The sequence below is a fragment of the Alternaria incomplexa genome (assembly GCF_024043165.1).
Source record: "Alternaria incomplexa strain BMP 0042 chromosome Unknown scaffold_9, whole genome shotgun sequence".
NCBI lineage: Eukaryota > Fungi > Ascomycota > Dothideomycetes > Pleosporales > Pleosporaceae > Alternaria > Alternaria incomplexa.
The window spans coordinates 417,485-438,445 of NW_026249858.1; the positions used below are offsets into that span (position 1 = coordinate 417,485).

At 53.2% G+C, this 20,961-nt stretch overlaps 5 protein-coding genes across 5 annotated transcripts; 1 reads left to right on the forward strand and 4 right to left on the reverse strand.

Moving 5' to 3' along the window:
- Positions 1-342: 342 nt before the first annotated feature.
- Positions 343-3,109, reverse strand: J4E90_006509 (uncharacterized protein; the record flags this gene model as incomplete). Its single annotated transcript, XM_051436054.1, has 2 exons — positions 343-3,065; positions 3,106-3,109. The coding sequence occupies 2 exons, from the start codon at positions 3,107-3,109 to the stop codon at positions 343-345; spliced, it is 2,727 nt and encodes a 908-aa protein (XP_051289848.1).
- Positions 3,110-5,309: 2,200 nt separating this feature from the next.
- J4E90_006510 (uncharacterized protein) lies at positions 5,310-6,007 on the forward strand (the record flags this gene model as incomplete). The annotated part of the gene is made up of 2 exons (XM_051436055.1): positions 5,310-5,601; positions 5,652-6,007. 2 exons carry the CDS (start codon positions 5,310-5,312, stop codon positions 6,005-6,007), a joined length of 648 nt encoding a protein of 215 aa, XP_051289849.1.
- Positions 6,008-8,681: 2,674 nt separating this feature from the next.
- On the reverse strand, positions 8,682-10,144 carry J4E90_006511 (uncharacterized protein; the record flags this gene model as incomplete). The annotated part of the gene is made up of 4 exons (XM_051436056.1): positions 8,682-9,319; positions 9,373-9,546; positions 9,606-9,930; positions 9,989-10,144. 4 exons carry the CDS (start codon positions 10,142-10,144, stop codon positions 8,682-8,684), a joined length of 1,293 nt encoding a protein of 430 aa, XP_051289850.1.
- Positions 10,145-11,139: 995 nt separating this feature from the next.
- Positions 11,140-14,292, reverse strand: J4E90_006512 (uncharacterized protein; the record flags this gene model as incomplete). The annotated part of the gene is made up of 6 exons (XM_051436057.1): positions 11,140-11,624; positions 11,679-12,486; positions 12,539-13,131; positions 13,181-13,347; positions 13,393-14,044; positions 14,094-14,292. 6 exons carry the CDS (start codon positions 14,290-14,292, stop codon positions 11,140-11,142), a joined length of 2,904 nt encoding a protein of 967 aa, XP_051289851.1.
- A 2,587-nt stretch (positions 14,293-16,879) lies between these two features.
- On the reverse strand, positions 16,880-18,157 carry J4E90_006513 (uncharacterized protein; the record flags this gene model as incomplete). Its single annotated transcript, XM_051436058.1, has 1 exon — positions 16,880-18,157. The coding sequence occupies one exon, from the start codon at positions 18,155-18,157 to the stop codon at positions 16,880-16,882; it is 1,278 nt and encodes a 425-aa protein (XP_051289852.1).
- Positions 18,158-20,961: the final 2,804 nt, after the last annotated feature.

Genomic DNA, 20,961 nt, shown 5'->3' on the forward strand with positions numbered 1-20,961 from the left:
TCTCATAAATTACTAGGCTCAAATCTTGCCTTTCCGTATACACATCATTGACCTCTTGAGGAGGAAGACTCCGCTTCCTACAACCCCGCGTCTATATCGCTCTCATTATTACCATACTATACATTCCGTGAACTTCGTTCTATCCAAGAAAGGTTCTTTGCGCCGTCGTGCCGAAATGCCGTGATACCCATGAATCCGTCATGTAAATAGAAAAGACCTCCAAACGCCAATGCTAAAAGTCGATTTTGTTGTGTAAAACTCGATGATTCGAGTATAAGTGTGTGATCGTGAAATGCGTTTCGTTCGTCGTGTACGATCGTTGCTGTCAGAAGGGAAAGAACCCTATACCTGACTCGTCCAGCTCTTCCTCTTGTTGTTGTTCTGCTCTTCCCAGATGACCAGTTCACGACCACTCCTCTCTCCACCGCGATGTACGCGGTCGATGCCGAGATGCTCGAGACCATCGCGGCCGACGTGGATACCGAAGCCATAACGAATCTTCTGTGGGTCGGTGTAGGAGTTGTGCTTCTCGTTCTTGCGTTCCTTCCTCGTCTTCTTGTCGCCTAGGGCGGGCTCCGCAGCTGGCTCGCTGCGCAGATTGTTGCGGGAAGGACGGACGAGCGAGAGAGCGGACCGGGCCCACGTGCGTTCCGCGTAGGTGCTTCCCATTAGCCTTGCGACGAGCTCTGGCTTTGTCTGCGGGCGGGAGAAGGCGCGGTCGGCGAGAATGGGGGATTGGTAGACCCAGCTGATGATCTCGGAGAGCGTGTTGCTGCGGTGGGGAAGGGCGGCTCGGCGGCGGCCTGGGATGAGAGCGAGGAGGCTGACGCCGTAGAGGGCGAGGAAGAAGCAGAGGGCGTAGTATCCTGCGAGTTCCGCTGCGACGCGGACGACATCGTCGTTGCCGTAGTATTGCGTCCAGAAGCAGCCTCCAGCGAGGATGGGCAGAGTGCAGGATGTCAACGAGACAAAGGACAGAACGGCTGTTTGCCAGTGTCTGTTCTCGAGTGCCGCCAAAGTGGCGGAGAAAGGTAGGCGGCAGGCATAGTCGACTAGGAGAGAAGCCTCAGCGGTAGCTCCGCCTTTGGAGGAGAGCGCCATGTAGGGCTGGAGCACCCGGAGAGAGTAGTCCAGAGACAATAAAGCCAAGAAGAGGAAGTTGGCGATCAGAGCCGGAATGAAGGAGTAGAGGAAGTTTGACGCGGAGAAGCCGTCTGTGCCAGTGCGAGCGAAGACCTGGGGCAGAAATCCAAGGCGGACGGCGCTGTTGACAAAACTGACAACGAAGAAGGCGACCAGCAATACTGCGGCAATGACGATCCACGCAATGACCGAAGTGTCCTTGAGGTACCATGGAAGGAATCGCAGTCGCACACTGGGGTTGCGGATGTCGGTACGGATGGTGAAGTCGTTGCCCTGGGTCGGGTCCAGGTTGGTACGCTCAGCTCCCTTTTCAGTGATACGTCCCTCTTGGACCGAGAACCTCCGAATTCCAGCACCCTCTTCGCCGATACCGTAGAAGACGTCGCTGGGCCTCGTTGTAGTGGTCCAATATCCAATGCGGTCTGCGCGGTTGCTGACCAGATGCCAGTCGCCCTTCTCAAATGTCTCAGAGTTGTTGTAATCCGTGAGGTTGTTCGAGCGCTCAAGAAGCGAGATGATGTCGGCGAGAGATCGAGGGTCCCATTTCAGGCCAGTCGGGTTGCGGGTCAGGAAGAGCAGCATGTAGACCAATACGGCAATTAACAGGATGTAGAGAACAACAACGGTCCAGACAACGCCCTGAACGGCTACCCATCGCCAGACACTGCGGCCCACGTCATATCGTACGTTGTAGGCGGAAGCAAGAAGGGGTATCGTCCAAGTAAACAGCCATGACACGAAGAAGAAAACACTGACACCGGGGTGTCCGGCGCGGAAATGCTCAAAGTTAGGCCATACGAACTGCATCGGGTACAGTCGGAGGAAGACAGCCTCAGAGCGCATGTGGAAAGAGTCCGAAGCCATGGAGATGAAAGGTATAAGGCGCTGGGTAGCGGTCTGGATTTGAATGAGCCATAGAAGTAGGAGCATTCCTAGGAGAGTTGGGAGGTATTCGAAGACAAAGTAGCGGTTGTCGCCGAACGCGTTGTAATCCCACAGGCCGTTGCCATCATTGCGGTTGGAGTAGACGGCGGAAAGGATCAAGGCTGCAAGCATTAGAATACACAAGAAGATGTAAAGGCCTAGCCAGAATGGGCGAAGGATAGCCGGGAGGAAGTGCAGAGGCGCATGTTGGGTGTGTGCTACGAAGACATCGTTCTGTGTCCGGGACGGAGACGGTGAATGCTGGGGCCTGTACTGTTGGGTTGGGTGATGTGGGTCGTAAGGCTGTGTGGTGGCCATGGGTGCTGGGGCTTTCGCAAGCGGTGTTGACGAATTCCTCAAGGGCTTCCGTGGTATTTGTTGAGACATCCTTTGCTGTGTCCGTTGTTCCTGCGCTATGTATCCCAGGCCATTGTCGTGGACAATCCTGTCAACGGGGTAGTCATCTTCGTCGTCCTCTGGTCGGACCTCTGGGTATATCCTCGATCCGCGGACCTCTTCGTCGCGTGTGAGTTGGTCGATGGCGAATCGAATGTAGGGTGTGGTATCCTGGCCGGGTGTGGTCACCTGGGATTCGGCGTCCATGTTGTATGACTGGGAGCGCCTCGCGTCTCGCGTGTCTGGTCTCGACTCCTCTGCGATGGTAGACACAGCAGGCGATTGAGGGCGTCCGTGTGTGAAGGAAGGCTGAGGCTGCTGTCTTGGGACACCAACACCTCGCAGAGACGTTATCGGGATGTCAGTGTGTGGCACCAACTGCTCATGACTCTGTGCCGGTGTGCGGGAGGAAGGCGGTGTCTGGTAGAGAGGCCTGCGCTCGTCGCTCGAACTGGACGCGTGCTCTGACGCGCTGTAGTAGCCCTCAGAAGCAGCGAGGGAAGCAGCAACGCTCTGCTGCGAGGTTTGATGGGATAGTTGAGGCTGCGAGACTGGCACCTGTGTCAGCACGATGCGTGTCTGGGATGGCTGGTGCAGCTCACCTACCGTTGGTTTGCTTGAGTTGGAATTCAGGCTCCACACTCATATCTTCTTCGGTACACTAATCAAGTGGAGCTGTTCAGGAATGTAGCATTATGAAGATATTTTGGCGGTGGGAGTGGATAAGTTTTCTACTCGAGATGGCGGGTGCGTGCAACTGTCTACCAACCACCCGAATATGCGGAGGCTGGTCTCATCACGGCTGGGATCACACTGGCGCGACGCATGTATCAAGTACTCGTTGGAACCGGGAATGAACAAGTTTCTCGCGTCTACCACATATCATTCGCCGGATCATGTTGCGGTATGCTTGCTGTGTTGTCACTCGAGATAGCTGCCATGCTTCCCCGCGACGATGATGTACTAGCGCCAGCCGCCAGCCTCAGAGGAGACCGGGAGGCTCGTGCGCACGACACGTCCATTTCAACGCGACATCCCCACGGCGAACTCCATCATGGTTCCTGGTACACATCAAGCAACGCTTCTTAGCTACATTCCTTACCATGAAGTATCTTGCAACAACTTTTTGCGACAACTTTCTTCTGTAATGATCCTGCCTACTCTTTTCACCTGCCGTCCCGGTCAATCAAACTTACCTAGGTAGTCTTCAGCCATCACAAACGCTTCACTCGGGGCCGACTCTAGTGATTTTACAAAGCGTGGAGCTGCCTGCTCTTGAACACTCCGATAACACAGCCCGCCTGGACTGTTGTGTCGACCGCGATTCCACGCTTAGCCGCCTAGCCATTTCCGGCAAGCGCAGTGCGCTGTTCACTGCTCAGGTTCCACATGGATATCAGTCTGGACTTAGATGTTCCAACTACGTAATACTGTCTCTACTTGATGCCCGCGCCATCTGGAGTACCGACACAAACTTTTATTGACCTCAGCCGTCGGGAGCGGAACGAATCCGCCAAGCGAACTCTTTACAGCTGGGGTACCCGAGCAGCCGCATCGTCTCCCTAGCTCGGCGAACACACGTCTTGTCGCATCATGTCGCGAGTCCGTATCTGCGGAAACGACTTCTCAGACCCCGATCAAACTCCAGAAACCTCTCGGGGCAACGTTGGCTCCTGCTGACATCCTGTGGGGTCGGCGCGGGCTGTTGTTGAGAAACGGCCCCATGCCCTAGGCGCGGCCTGGTTGTCATTTCGATTAAAGACGCCACCAAAAGGGGATGATTTTGCGATTGCAACTCAGCTCCGCCGCCTTATGTGGGCCTGAAGTTTACTGATGGTCATTTGATCGAGTGTCTCAAGAGATGGAAGACAATGAGCTTATGTTTCGTCATGTCTTGTAGCAGGTGTGGTAAGGCCATCATAGCATCGCGTGTACTTTCCGTCATACACACCGTTCTTCCCGCGATGGGAAAATGCTGTGCTGAGGCTCTGGCGCTCAGCTCGATCCCTGCCACGGGGTACGGGTCGGGCTCTAGGCTCGTCAATCCTTCGCTTACTTCCCTTCAGCTGCTAACGCGAAGTATGCACAAGCTTCTGACATGCCACCAAAATACATCACATATCGCAAGCCACCATAGGGCAGAGGGTCTACCATACCCCATTCGATCACGCGCTGTGTTGGATTGGTGGGTGTTGTATGCGGTGTCTTCCTGCGGTGTCACCGATCAGGTAACGCCTCGTTCAGGCGTTCCTTGTGCGTGCTTGGAGACATGGAGATACATGTTTGTCGGAGTCCGTGTGCTGTTCATCGCTGAAGTAGCTGCTCTTTGCCCCGTTCTTTGCGATCTCCACTGTCTTCTTTCTAGTGTCGGCTGCGTTTACTCTTGCTTGATCTCGTCTTTGCTTTTGCGCCGTTGGGTTCGCAATAATACACTTCCCTTGGACAGACATATCCAAAGGCTTCATTAATATAGGACGTACCCTCAGCATGTCTAACTCATCATTCTACGACTTTCACTGCCCGACCGGAGGCAAGTGGTAAGGAAGATCTCAGACTTCAGAGCGGCGCAGATACTGACAGACTATAGGTATGCTTGCTCTACTGGAAGCAAATTCGTCGGTTGCTGCGGAGCTGATCCTTGTGTCAACGGCTGCCAGCAAGGAAACATCCGTGCCGGTGGCTACAACATCTCACATTATGGCGAATGGCCAGGCGCTTCTTGTGCACAAGGCAGCGCTTTCTACACATGCAACGCAGGAGACTCTTTCTGGGGATGCTGCAAGACAAATCCATGCGCAGCGACCCCACCGGCTACATGCACCTCGGGAGACCTAACACCTGCCTTCATGGGTCTGCCAGAACAATTCAGCTTTTATGCCTCAGATGTCTCGAGCCCAACCCCAAGCGAAACATCAACTGGAAGCCCCTCGAAGAGTAATACTGGTGCCATCGTTGGTGGAGTTGTCGGAGGTGTCGCCGCTCTTGCCATCATCGGACTGATTGCCTTCTTTATCCTCCGCAAAAGACGCAACAAGAAGTCTACCGAAGGCGAAATGGGCGCAGCAGCCATGGTCCCAATGATGAACAACGAGAAGCATGACCACAACAGGCACTCATCACATTTCGACGGCCAATCACGTACGTTCTCGTTATTGATCCATCCCATAGTATGCTAACATCCCCGATAGCACCTCCTACATATACCTCTCCTGTCCAAGATCCTTACCAACAAAACTACCCAACCAAGGGCCAGCAATCATACGTCCAATACGCCAGCCATGCGAGCGAACCCCAAGAGCTCCCGGCAGAGGTCTCTTCGTCCAACCGATACTCCGAACTTCCCGCCGGCGCATCGGATGTTGTAGACACTCGGCGATTCTCCGAACTTCCTGCCGAGGCACGGCCTGGTCCTTCTGAGCTGGAGTCACCACAGATTTCACCTATGCCGGTGCAAGGCGCGTTCTCCAACGACAAGACGAAGCGAGCGAGCCGAGTTCAAGGGTTGGGCGTAATGACCGAGGAATCATCGTCGTCCAGAAACTAGTTGCGAAACGACAGTCACATTTGATTGACGATGATTTACACTCGATCCATGCTGTTGTAACTGGGAGGTTCCATTGTAATCTGTATTCGCATATCATACCCATTCTTATCGACCAAATGCATAATTACCACCTGGGCATCTAACAATAGCGATGTTGGAAACATAGAGAATCGATTTTGGGGTGTATTGAAATTGCACGTCTCCTTTCTTCAAACAAGGCCGCTCCTGGGCTTACTCTTACCTAATCCCACGTGCAGCCAAAACGAGCCGCATTTAGAACACGAAGACCGCCTTCCACTTCGCATCGTCTACGCAGCCTTTTCGCAACTGTTCCAATATTTGTAATCATCTTGCTTCCCCGCGGCACGCAACGTGGTAGTTCGTACTATCGGAGTGTGCAATCCACAATCCCGGTCCTGATGTCACTTGTTCCACGATGGGGCATCTCATCGCGCGCGCACAACCACGCGGCAGCCACTGACTGAGGTAACCCGACGGTCCTTCACGCGACATCACCCCTCCATCACAACCATCAGCCCCAAGATCTGCCCACCTCCAGTCCTGCAAGCACTGCCCCTATAGCACCATCCGTCAGCGTTGCGCGCCGTTGCGGCGGCCATGCATGTAGCACGGCAGTGCTGCGAACATAGGCATGACATCACCCGAGTAATACCGCCCCTATTGAATGACCGCATGCGCATTTTTTCTCGGCATTTTCGCCCTGAAAGATTGCAGAAAAAGATGCAGCGAGTGAGCAGTTCGGCTAAGAGTAGCATCTTACTGCAATGATGGCTGAGCCGCAGGGCGGCGTTTGGGTCGAAGTATGTGCTCTTGGGGTCCGGATCAGACTCCAGTGTTCAGGTGTAATTTCCTGGTGGCCTTTACTCTCTGCCGTTGGGTTCGTAGTTTGAAGGTCATTGATTTTGCTGCTCGTTGGTCGTACTTGCTTTCAAGATTTTCTATACAGGCCCCAGCCTCATTACCCCAAATTATGTCGCCCAGTTTCGCTGAGCGACAGGTCTTCTCACCATCTTGCCCCGCTGGCGGTACGTGGTGGTCGTGCGGCTACGGAACGTAAGTTGAAAAGTTTACTTGTCATGCTTCCAGAAACTAACCCAGTCCCAGTTTCTTCGTTGGCTGTTGCGCAAGAGATCCATGCGAAATCACCTGTGCACAAGGGAACCTGTACCCCGGTGCCTTTGATCCAACATCATATGGAGATTTTCCGGACGCTACGTGTGGCACTGGGAGTAAATTCTACACTTGCGCTGCTGACAGTAAGTCAAAAAGCATCGTTAGGCTTTGGGTCTATCGAAGCTTCTTTAGTCAACTAGCGAACAAATCGTATCTTTTGAACGCCATATTAACATAGTGTAGAAACTTTCTGGGGATGCTGTAAAACGAATGCATGCGCCCAGTCCGGTTGTCCAGATGGTGATCTTGAACCGGCAATACTCAATCGCGACGATTTACTCAGCGCTTACCATGCGACTGGTGGTTTGAAGACAGACTCGAGCCCATCACCAACATCCGCTTCCAACAATTACGCATCAGTCACATTAGCGAACGTAGCCACGACGTCAGCTACATCAACATCGAGCACGATATCCCCGTCGAACACTGCCTCCGTTGCAACCGAAGAGAAACTACCCGTCGCGGCTATAGCAGGTGGTGCAGCAGGAGGCACCTTCGCACTCGCCATAATTGCCGGATTCGTAATCTGGTTCCTATGTTCCAGGAAAAGGAAAGCCAAGACCTGTGAGAAAGAGGATGGAGCAGAGCAAAGTCTAGATATCCTACCCATATGCGTCATGGCAGAGAATCGGCAGCCAGAGTCGACCGATTGTAAGTTCACCGGAATCGATCCCTCCAATGATATCCAAACAAATGTGTCTGTCTAACACAAGGAACAGCACCACCATCCTACACCCCACCCACCCCAGGCGTCAACAATACTATCTACAGTCCCTTGTCCCCTCTCGGTCACCACCCTCCCTCCTCAGTCTACTCACAGGACACAAATTTCGCAGCATACGCACCCCGCGATCCGAACTATGCCATCGAGAACCCCACTCACTACGACCATCACCACCAAACCTACCCACATATATGGCAATCACCACCCCAAGAACTGCCACTCACAACTATCTCAACGTCCTTCCCCACATCAGCGCTAACCAAAGCTCGTAATTCCATGTACGGAGATGTTAGGGGGCCATCTGAACTGCCGGGTGATGACGTAAGGAGCGAGCTAGATAGTGCAGGGCCGGAGTCGCCGGTTTTGGGAGGGATGTGGAAGGGTGGTGGTGAACGTGGGACTCAACGACAGGGTTGGATGGCACCGAGGGACTGGGGGTTGCAGGACATGCACGAGGATAGAAATGTTGTGGAACAAGAGATGTCTGTGGATAGAAAAGGGGAAGGAGAGGGAGATATTGGAGCGCAAAGACTGGGTGTGTTGGATGCGATTGATGAAGAAGTAGACGGGAGGGGTGGGATACATGGGCGAAATTTTGAGATGAGGGACGTTAGAGGGAGAAAAGAGGAGGGCGGGTTTTTCTGAGGAATGTAACTTTCTTTTAACCATGCACGTCCCGTCTGATAATCTCATGATTCGGCTCCTGCTCATAGTCACAGCGAGCGATGCGCAACTTGTGCATCCAAACCCCCAGTCTTAGAAAACCGTCCCATCACTCAAAATGACAACCGGACTACTCTTCGTCTGGGGCCTCTTCTCCTTAGCCACTTCCCTCCCCGCCTTCCACGTGCCCGCTTCGAGCAACTGCGCCATGCTCAGCTCAACCCCCTGCATCCTCTCAAGCACCAACTTATACAGCTTATCCACCAAAACGAGCGTCATAGCCCGCCACTCAACGATAGCATCATCGCCGGCAGCAAAAGACGGAAGTCCACTTCCATCCGACGTAGCTTTGAGTCCTCGCTCCAAAGACGCGGGTTTGAGTGTTAAAACGCCTAGGTCAACAAACAGACCACCATTACGGTATTCGGGGAGGGCGGTCATGGCGGACATGTTCTTCCAAGATAGGGAGAGGATGCGGGTGAAGGGCACGGTGAGAGAGTAGGCCAGCCATTGGGTGAGTTTGTGGAAAGGTTGGATGAAGGTGCTTTCGTCTGCGTTGGCATCTTTGGATTGCGTCTTTAGTGTAGACAAGGGCCATGCGTCGCCAAGGGCTTGTCCGTTTACCACTGTGCGGTCTTGCGGCCAGATAGGGATTAGCAGGTTTTGGAGGACGTCCCAGAAGGTGAGGATGTCGAGGGTTGAAGGGTCAGAGGTGGTGGTCTTCATGTAGTCTGTTTTGGGCCATTAGTGGTTGGTGTGGTAGTTTGGAGGGTGATGAACATACCAACGACGTTTCCAGGACGGCCTTGCTCGCCGAAGATGGCGGGTTGGGAGAGAAGAGATTTTCCTAGACTGCGGAGGAGGTTGGCTCGGGAGTCGACGCCTAGCATGGGGTTGCTGGAGGAGATTTGGAAGCCTTCTGCGAGGGCTTCTGTCTTTAGGTCCTGCAGTCCTTTTCCTGTACGCAGCACCGTCAGCTACCTCGTTCAAAACCCTAGCATGCAAACGGATACTTACCATCAACGATCGGCCCCCCGTCCTTCTTCGCAGCAAATCCCAAACTCTTGAACATGTACAAACTCGCTACTGCAATACCCTCACTCCTCTCATACTCCTTTCCCGCACCAGGTTCCACATATCGCCAATGGTCCCCAGCGCCAGCATCCAGCAATACCGAAACAAAGAAGAGATCGATCAGCCGACGCGTAATTTCAAGTTCGTCGCACCCATGCTTTTTCCATTCATCGAGGAGGTCGGCAATGCGGGGAACGCCGCCAACTTCAAAGTGCTGCCAGCGGCCGTGAGGTGGGATGGTGTGGAATTTGTCGGGACCAAAGTCGCGCTTGTGAGTTTTAGATCAGCGTTTCCATGACACAGTTTTATAGAATTGAAGAACAAACCTTGATGACAGAAGTCACATAATCCGCTGCTTCGCCCAGACGTTCCTCGTGCACATCAAAGTGACTCAGCTTGCCTGCTTCAGCAGCCTCTCCTACGATCTTAGCACGCTCTCGCACCGCGGAAAGGGAAAGTAGGTATTTAACTTTGTCGTCCATGTTTGTGTTGCTCAAGGATGAAGAGAAGTTTGTAGGTCTCTGGTATGTCGAGGAGTAGGTGTTGTCAGGCAAGTGGGGTTTAGCGCCGCACTACACCGCTTGCACTGGCCCGAATTAGGTAGTTATGTGCTACGAGGACCACTTTTACGGAAGCATCTCGTGACTATGATAAGGGCGTCGGCGTTTGCCGACGATTATCTTCTGTGAATAAGACGTGCTGACGACGATGATTTCGTTTGCTTGACGATGCGCGCAAAGATGGTTGTGTACAACAAATGAGTTGAGAATTGAGAATATACATTTCATTATGGGTTTTCGTCATCAGTTCGCTGGGCGGCGCAGCCAAGCTTAGGATAATAGCCGCTGTGTCCATGTCTACGAATCTCGGAGAGGAGTTAGCTATACACTCCCTTCTCCTGCCAACTCTTCAGCTAGTGTTCTTATGCGACAATGTCGTGGTTGCACCGTTCCATACCCTGCCCAATGTCCGACACCGTCTCCTGCTCGTAACAACCACAAAGCCGCGTAAACAAATGCGTCCTTTTGGTCGCGAAAAAGAAACAATAGAATCAGACCTCCCTAACTATAGAGGCCGAACAGCCCGACGAGCAGCTACTGCCATCAATATGCATCAGCGCCCCACCGAGATGAAGGTAGCCGGCAAAGGAAGAGAGAAAATGTAGAGAGGAGCCTGGTATCCCAGATGCAAGCGCGCTGGAGCAAGATACGATCGAAGACTCGCCCAAAGTTACCCGAAGGTGAAATAAGTGAACCTCAAATAATTGGTACACCAACGCTTTCCGATGGCATGCCATGCGCAAGAGGTATCAAATCCAGGAATTGCCAGAGACGAAGGAAACCCAAAAGCAGGTGCCACAGAGACCCAGGACTGCTTTTGAAGTGGTATGTTGAGACTAAAGGAAATACCGTGGTATCGGATGCGGCGTTGGTCATTAATGTAAGATCAATAGAGGCGTAGAAAGGTATTAGTGAAATCAATCGTCGCTGTTGAGTGATCGCCCGGGATCGCTCGTCTGTGGTGTGCGCAGCTGGGAGGAGCTACCAAAGCTAGACAACTGCTTCTCGGGCTCCTTATGGCTGTTGGGCTTTCGTTTGAAGAAGCTCATAATCTTCCCCGTCGTTGTCTTCCTGCCGGGGCTAGAGCATGTAGGCGAGGTAGTCGTCGAGTCGCTGTTCGGAGGAGGCACCAGTGAGTCCGGCATCACTTCCCTCGACGGAGCACGTCCGTCCGCGTCGCCGTTCCTAACATCCCGAGGGCGTCGCTTGGTGCTCACGTGTCGCCACCAGCTCGAGTCGCGCGACACATCTGAGCGTGTGGCGTTACTGTCAGCACTCAATTTGTTGCCGGTGTCCCATTGCTGCAGCTTTGAGCCATCGAAGTTTCCGTTTGTCGCCTGCGAGAGATCGACCTGGGAGTGGCTTTGTGACGATGGCTGTTGCGCGGGGTAAGGGTCGAGAACTTTTCCATAATTAGCTCATATGCCATGACGGGTCTGAAGTGATGTTTACTCACCTTGACTACGCCTGGCCTGGGAAGGAGCTGTGACTGGCCTAACACCAAGAGACTCCCTCTCCTTCTTTGGTGACGAAGACCTCGTCAAAGTGTCCTTGCGATCAGTCTTTGACCGATCGTCAGAACCTGAAGCTTGCCCTTTCTGTTCGGACGAGTTTGGTGTCTGAGTCACCAGGATCGCAGTGAGGCTGGGGTCTCTACTTCCTCGTCTCGACGAAGTGGCATTCTCAGCAGAACTCATGGCTCTTTGGCCAGGAACAGCGGTCGTCGAAGATCGCCTTGAACTTTTGTCAATAATCGAAGAGGATCTTCGTGATTCAGCTGTCGCAGCTTGAATGGAGCGTATGGAGCCTGTCGATCCTCGTCGAGCCGCTTCTTCGGGAGAAATGGTCTTAATGGCACTCAGAGGTATCTTTATAGCGGGCTTGCTAGGCCCTCCAGACAAAGGACTTGGGCTCGGATCGACGGTGAAACCAGATGATAGGTAACCAAGATTCATACTCTTGCTTTTCCTTTTTCTCTGTCGTTCTTCATCGATCTTGCTCTCCCAAACACCCTTATTGATCAGGATCTCGTCGACAGCAAAGCGCATCGCCGGTAAGATGTCCGTGACGGCTTCGAAGAGCGGCCGGGCGAAGATGTTCATGAAACCGATCTGGGATTCGCCAAGTTTGATGACGTCTTCCCGAACAGGTGGGCCACCAAACAGACATGATGGCATAGCCAGCTCCTCTTCCATGAGTCCTTGGTTGCTAAATTCGTCCGTCAGGATGTTGGCCCACCTGGCAGCGGTGTCAAATTTGCGAGCCTAAAGTATGTCAGCTTGCAGTGCGCCAGAAAGACAAGAACTCAAAACATACCACGTTGCAGATATCTGCGCACTTGATGAGCAGTCCACATGTCAGGTCCTTTTGTTCTTCCTGTACTTTGGCACTCCATCCGTCGACCACGCCCTTGTCATGCGCAACCTTCTGCTGCAGGTTACCCAAGTCGCTCATGTACTTGAAATGGAGGCCCATGTCTGTCGCAAGTATATTGTTGATCATGAGCTTGCGCATCGCAGCATCATTGAATGCGCTCGGCCAATAACGGCGTAATATTTGGGAGTAAGCAGCGCAGTGGAAAGATTCTAGGACGGATCGATCGTTGTACAATTGCGCTAGCGGTGCGTTCAATGCGACTAGAAAAGCGTTGTTGACTCCTGGATGGCCAACATCATGTCCAATGGCGGATATCAGAAGGGTAAGCGCGTCAAAGGGCTTGAGGAGCTCAGCGATTGGCGATTTCGGGGTGGATGTGTTGGACGAATCCGAAGGATAAGGAGGCAGGGTGCCAATTCGGACGAGGAAGTGGAAGAGAGCCTGGAGCACGTCGACTACGTGACGGAAGTTGTGGTACTTGACGAACTCGTTGTAGGCAGTACGGCTGGCCAAGAGAAAGACGATCATCTCGTCTACGAATAGGTCAGCAAGTAGCAGGTTTCTGGCATAAGCCGCACTTGCCTTCGGTTATCGCCCATCTTTCTAATTCGGGCATTTGTAGTGCATGCTTGAGCATGACGAAAGCGCCATAGAGAAGCTCGTCATCGGTGTAGTCGTGCGCGGAGAAGGCCCAAGTACCGATGGCAGCTTCAACGACGATTTGGCGATCTACGTCGAGATGGAAGTCCCTACTCAAGTCAGCGGCGGGTCGCATAGTCACCGTTTGTACATACGTAGATTCCAGCGAGTCGCCTACTGTCTCTGGATTACAGATGCCAGTCATGAGATTCGACACCATCGCCTCACGCAGATATGCGTAAGGTTTTGTGTCGTCTACTCCGACCCAAGACAGCTTCCGATTGCGCTTAGTAGTCAGAAAGCTTGCTTCTTCTCGAGAGAACTCCTTCTGTAACCGATAGGCATGGACGGCTAAGCCAAGCATGCGATCCCTTGACATTGGACTCGTCAGGACGTCAACAGCGCCGGCATCCAGGTATCGCGTCAACCGAACAGTATCGCCGAGCGAGAAAGATACTTGTAGGCCTGGCGAGGGCAGCGGACCAGCTGAGGACGGCTCTTCGGTGCCCAGACCCGACAACATGACCACAGGTACGACGAGTTTGGAGAAGTTCCGCGACGAGATCTCGGAGGATATGTGGGTGAGTAGGTGCATGGCGTATATATCGTCGGGTTCGCTCGTATCTAAACGTGTGAGGCGCGAGGATGTGGGCGAGGGCGTGCGCGGCTCGCGAGAAAGGCGCTTCATGCGCTGCTCTTCATCGTATGGGATGTCTATTATGACGAAAGTAGGAATGCTGGCTTTGGTGGACTCGACGAGCTGGGTGATCTTCTGTAAGCATGCTCTGCCGGTGCTGCAGATGTGGACTGCGAAGTGGGTTAGCAGATGTGTGAGCGCAGGAAGAGGACGGACTACCTTCGCTGGAAATGGACAGCATCGCCTCGACATTGTCGTGCACTTCGCGCGGCGACGTCTTGCCGATAGCAAAGTAGCTCTGTCCTACATTGCCAGTCGTGGTTCGCGCGACGAGCGACTTGGACAGCGTCTCCTTCCGCACGTGCTCGTCGTTGGCCCGCCGGTCAATGTAGACAACATTGCACGCGCCATGTTCCATTGTCTCCGCCTATGTGCGGCGACCAGACAGCACTGGTCTCCAGCGCAGAGGGGAGGTTGTTGGGGAGGTGTCGCAAAATGGGGAGGACGGGTGGCCGCAGTGAGACGTCTGAACGGGTCGGACAGCGTCACGGGAGAGTGCGAGGCGGAAGCGTGGTGGATGGGGTGCAGCCGAGGGCCAATTGGCGGTCGTGAGCGCAGTGGCAGTGGACACAGGAGAGCAGCGGACAGAGTCGAGCGTCCAGAAGCGTGGGGGAGCGCAGAGATGGGACGGCGGGAGTGCGCCGGTTGGTCTGAGATGCACTCTGAAACGACGACGTCGGTGGAAGCCCCAGGGAACCCGGCGAGGCGGCGAGCGGCAGCCAGTGCACACGACACTAGAGTGCAGTGTTTATTGTATACGAGGAAAGCGCAACGGGTGGATGCGACGAGGAAGGCGGGAAGCGACGTGGGAGGGCAGGCGCGACGGCGGGCGGGTGCTGGGCGCGGCTGCCTCTTGGTGTCTCTCACTCGGCGCGCGCGCAACGGGACGTGTCGAGACTCGAGCAGCGCAGCGGGCGTCCTCAGGCGATGGCTCGCAGCGTGTTTGGGGAGCGTCTTGAGCGTCTTCAGGGCGCGGGTGAGGGTTGTAGATGCATGCAGGGGCTCTAGCGGTCCTCGGTGTGTCGCATGAGCGGCACTGCTATGGGCTGCACGCTGAGCAGCATCGGGCGCACACGGTCGAGGGCAGTGAGGGCGTGGACGAGACGGGCAGAAGTCGGCTATAGGAATCGAGAGTGGTGTGGTGGAGGAGAGCAGCGGGCCTGGTCTGGCTGATTGGATCTGGGATACTCGACAAAAAGAGGCAGGCGCACTGGTGGATCCAGCCTATCCATCCACGAACCGCCCGGCTCGAAGCCCCCAAGCCTTCTGGAAGCTTTCGCGCCGTCACAGCCAAATGCTATACGAGCGCTCCGCTGCGTCAACGTCAGCCCTGCACCTGCGCTTGGCCTAGGGCGCGCTTTCATTTGCCTCCCAACGTGATCAAAGTGCCAACGTCGCCGCGCCCGCCCACTAGCTATCGGCGTGAAGTGCGAACCCAGAGAGCCAAGCTCACTCTGAAACGCTTCCCCAGGGGCGGCCCAGTTCCCGCCTGCGCTGCACTGATTACATACAGCACGCCCGCCCCAGCCAACTCAACCTGCTACTCGCTGTGCGCTGGCATCGCACGCCCGTCTCAATGGCTGCAGCATGCATCGCACGCACCCCGCTGTTGCCACACAGCGTCGTCATCTGCCCGAGCAACCCCATCACGGCCCCATGCAGAAATATTCTGGAAACCGAAAGTGGCGACTCACTGTCACGCCCTGCTGCTACTTGCCGATGCCTCGGGCACGCTATCCACGTAAGCAGCCTGGTCCGTGACCACCTCGCAGCCTTGCTCGCTCCATACACTGGATTCAGCAAGGAGCTGCCTTGACCCTGCCGAACAAACACACGATAAGGCCGTGAGGCTGCTGATCTAATTCTTGGTCAGCGGAATCCGGGGTCGTCGCCCACACGGCAGTGGCCTGCAAGTACATGACAAGTACTGACAAGCTCTGCCTGCACGACTCAGTCCGATCCCGGCGCAACTCTGATAGGCAGCTAACCTCCACAAATAGGACGGTTCTTTATAGGCTGCGGGCGTGCAGATGACTGCAAGCGGCGCCTTCGTCTGTGTTGGTACATCGCACGATCCTGCAAATACACGGCACGCATAGTACTACAAAGACCGTTCGCCATTGAGATCCACCAACGGCCCTTTAAGCCACAGACTACGGTCGACTATGTTTGAGATAGGAGAACCAACCCATTCAGCTGACATGCCACCAGGCGCCGGTTGCGCGTTGGACATGTTGACGTCCAATCGAACAATTCTGAGTCAGTTACATGTACCAAACACATGGTTCACTATCTCTGCCATGGCGCCGTCTGTCTCGTCTACATCTTACACTGCGCTCGTACAGAAAGGTAAAGCTGTGAATTGCGATCGCCACAGGTGCATCGCGAAGCTCCCAGCTTCCTTCCCACAAAGGCTCACCAAATAGGAATCTACCTGGGCATGGCTTTCGTGGTGACTGCAGGATGCCACGAGTATGTCCGTGTGCTCACTTATCACGCGGGTCAAGACCACATGTCTAGATGGTAATCCTCTCAGTACCGAAAGACGTCTTCAAATCCATGCCAACAGTCGGGCTGATACTCGGCACTCGCGATTCTACTGGCTGAAGGACTCTTCAATGTTGGGCTGCCGAATGTCAAGACACGAAGACATTCTCGATCCTGAACTACCGTCTATCTTCGCAGAGCTATCGACATTCATTGCATTCGGAACGACTCTGGTACCATTGTCACAGATAGGGAGGCGCAGCTATGTTGACCTCTCTGTTCGGGCCGCAGTTCGTCCGGCGTTCATGTGGGGAGCACTGGATTGCCGACATGTTCGGACTCCTGTTTCTTACCTCAGCGGGCACGTTTGGATGCTGGAAGTACTGCAACGTCGGTCGGGTCAGGAAATGAATTCGACTGGCTTCATCTATGATGGATCATATTTCTCATTCCACACATTATATCGTGGCGGCGCTAACAACATACTCATAATCCTTCCTCAGCGGCACGATAACCCCCTGATAGAACCTCTCTCTAAAATCATCATCATCGAGACTAAACACAGAGGCCTCGAAATTGCAATGTATACACCTCTGCGTCGCATCCGCATAGTTCGGCAGTTCCCGCGTACGCAACCCCTCCGCCAACCGAATTGCTATGAGATAGTCGGTGAATGCTGTACGGCTACCTGTTGCGTCGTCGAGATCCTCCTTGGTTGTAAAGGTTTGCAGTGACTTACCGTACGAGATCTCTAGCAATGCGACGCCGAGAGCGAAGATGATGCTGTTCTTTATGATACGCATTCGTTGGCTGTGGGCCGGTGGTACTGCCGCGGCGGGGAAGTCTCGGGATATGTATGGTTGATCGGATAGTACGGATTGGCTCAGGATGCATATGTCGTTCAGGTCCCAAGTTTCTTCTAGCCACGGTGTGTTGTAGAGATGGTAGACAGCGGAGGCGAGTGTAAGAGCTAGAGTACACTTTTCCTTGATCTGGAAGCTCTGACTTTGCTTCTCAAGTAGCTGTTGCAGGCTCACGCGTTTGTCAGTGGTGCTAGCGTATGGTAGTCGGAGAGTGTGGATGTGGTGTCTTGCCAGCTTGCTACTCATGACTCCCATGCAATGTGGGCTTGGGCAGTGTTGCAGTGTTGCGCAAAGATCGACGATATCTGGAGCCTTTTGGAGGCATTTCCAGTGGTCGTGTATTTTTGTGTTCGAGTGGACGACGATGCTGGGAAGCAATGAGGTGTTGCTTGGGGTTGTCGGGTCAATTACATCGATAGCCTCAATTTCTACCGGTATCGGCTTCCAGGAATTGACATAGCTAGCATGCGGTGATGCGAAGGTGAATACAAGCTTGAAGCTGGAAGGGCTGCCTGTTTCATCGTCTCTCTGTATGTCAAGCCGCAAATTTGCCTGGTGTGTACATTGGCATTTACATCTCGATGCCCACCGCGTGTTGAAAGCGTCGTATAGCTTCTCTGCCTGTTGTCGAAACTTCAGAAGATACTCGGTGTTGGCTTTGCGTCTTCTTTGAAGTCGTAGTGGCTCCAGCGCAATTGCTCCTGCAGTGAGGCTGGAGATGCGGCAGATGTCCTCTTCGATAGACGATAACAGTTGCTTATAGTGTTTCGTCTTGAGTCCTCCTTTGATCCGTATCCAAGGGTCGTTGAAGAATTTCTTCTGTGCCGCTGCATCAACATTTCCCGTTGGTGTAGTCCAAGGCGGCTGCGGCATCTTAGCGAGTGCTCCCATCTTTTCAGGATTTGCCCACCTGAAAGTTCTCGCATAGCTGCAACTTCCGCGCGAAGAGGTTGATTTTCTTGTTTAACTGCTTCACTGAAGACCTGAACGGTAGATAGTTGCTTCCTAATCGATTGCGCAGAGCGTCGTTGAGGTCAGGATCCTCCCATGACGAGCTGTCATGGTCTTCGAGTAGCTGACATACTTGAGCATCTGAAAGAGCTAATGGACCCAGAAGCTCTTCACATGAGTTCCTGTATATGCAAGCGTTTGTTACAAAAGAAGCATGAAGACACTCAAATGCTTCCTCGTACTTTTGCATACTTTTGATTGTTGAAAGCTGTAATGCGTTAGCCATGATCTGCTTACTTCTCGCGTCTGATGTCATACTCCTTCAGCATAGTGCTCCAGAGCCACTATCACCAATGGCAGCGATCCCAAAACTACCCCAGCTATTTCGAACCCAGACATAGTTGGGAAGTTGCGATGGCGCTAGTGGGGTGAGCTGGCTGGTCAGGTGGAAAGACGGAAAGATAGTGAATGTTGTGGATCGACACTGGGTAAGGCAACAATGTCATTAAATGGCGGATGCGTCATATCGGTTGATGAAGCTGCGCAGAGAAGGCTGCAATGAAGGGGCGGGCACGACGACCTCAGGATACTCAGCCTTGCGACTAGGCTCGAAGAGCTCTAGTCCCGAGGTCGTCAGCTGAACCACGTGGTGTCACGAACAACCTCGCGATCCTGGCGTCTCAGCCTTCTAATGGTGTCATCAACTTCAATTCTCATTTTGATCGGAGAGATGTCACTATGCGAAGATGCATGAATCTATCGCCCAAATCCACACTCATTGTGTCTCCATCTTCATTGCCTTTATCGGCGCACTCAGCTCTTCTTATCGCTGGGACGATCGAAATGCGACGCAAGATGCATTTGATAAGTACAGGCTTTGGGCTGGAAACGTGGGTGCCATGCACAGCGGTACTAGGTACGAGTCGTCTCTAGACTATAGGCTGAGAGAGTCTTCCTTCTACAAACATCAGGTATCCCGCTTTCATCCCAAGTTTACACATGTAGACTTACACAAGGCTTAGGTAGTGAGGTTGATGCAGGATCTGCGTAGCTGTGTAAGACACTTTGCCCCTTCCCACTGTCACTCGTCATAGTCAATCCTATCATGGACTAGGAACAATGGCTGATCGAACGCTCACGCATTAGCTGAACAAAGGTACCACATTTGCATTGTATGTGAATAAAAGAGATTGCTGATGGAAGCGTTGCTCAGCATCGAAAGTCGCTCGGATCGACAACGTGGCGGCTCACGAACGCATAATCGAGAAATCCGAGCCTTCAGACACGGACGAAGATGAATCCGACTCGTCTGGTTCCCCATGGGAGGTCTCCTCCGACTCCGAAGTGGAGTATCCAAGCAAAGGGAAGCTGCCTCGACAGAAGCCAAATCGACCAGTCCCCGAACCAGTGAAGCCGACGCTAGTGGACCCTATCAGTTTCATCATTGACTGTCTTTGGAGGCTACCCATTCGCAGCCCTGCCCCTATCGATCGCATGAAGAAGAAGTATATGACTGAAACGACTGCCTACTTACCCTTTGATATCATGTATGTTAGGGATAAGTTCCCCGACCTTAACGAGACCGTTACTACTCGTTTAGCGAAGATGATATCGAGAAGAAGGCAACTGATAAAGTACCGCAAAGACCACACTGACTCCTTGAAGGAGAAAGAAGTGATAGTGATTGACACCCCTCATTCTAAGCATGGTCATCTATCCAGACCTACTGAAGGGGATATAGCTAGCGAGTCGGCACCCAGCTCCAAGGGCCCAAGTCAACGTACAGAACTTACAAAAGCGACAACACTGAAGATAAACGCTCCGTTGGTATCAATATCGCCAGCGATCGGACTGTACACACCTTCAGTGTCCGACTTTGTGTCCTCCACTGCATCCGAGCAAACCGCAAATGCGATTACAATCAGACTTCCGAATCGACCCAGGTCCAATGAAGGCCGAATTTTGGACAATTTTATATGTCCATACTGCTCCACTGCTCAGATTATCACGTCAGAGCGCAGATGGAAGTGAGTAAACTCAAGCACTTACCGTCGATTACTTGGCTTACACGCGCGCCCAAGGAAGCATGTCCTCTCCGACCTCCAGCCGTACATCTGTACTTACTCAGACTGCCAACTACACGAGTACTTCTTCGATAACCTTGATGACTGGTTTCTTCATGAATCCCGGACCCATCGTGTGGAATGGTTCTGTAACACAGAGTCTCATCAGTCTTTTGCCGACATAAAGGACTTCCTGGATCATATGCATACAATCCATTCTGAGCCTCTTGATGAGACACAGCTTCTTAATTTGCACCGTGGATTCCAGCGTCCATCCAATGCGCATTCGGGGACGTGCACATTGTGTGGTCAGCATGCAAGTAGATTGAAGTCTCATCTCGCACTACATCTTGAGCAACTCGCACTATTCGCCATACCCCAAACGGACTATATGGCCACTTTGGAAGAGAACGATACATCTTCAAACGCCGCACGGCAAGGTGTACCGGCACTGTCCAGCGAAGGCTCAACCAGGGTAGCTTCGGATCCTTCAAATCATGAATCTATATCGGAAGCGTCAGTCAGTAGGACTGGTAGTTTCAGTCGGAGAATGCGTCTTTTGCGAGCCGCAGAGAACGATCAGTACACCCAGCAGGACAAGACACCGGCATTGGGTTCGAGCGAAGGTATCCAAGAAGAAGTAGATACTTCATGGGATCAGAT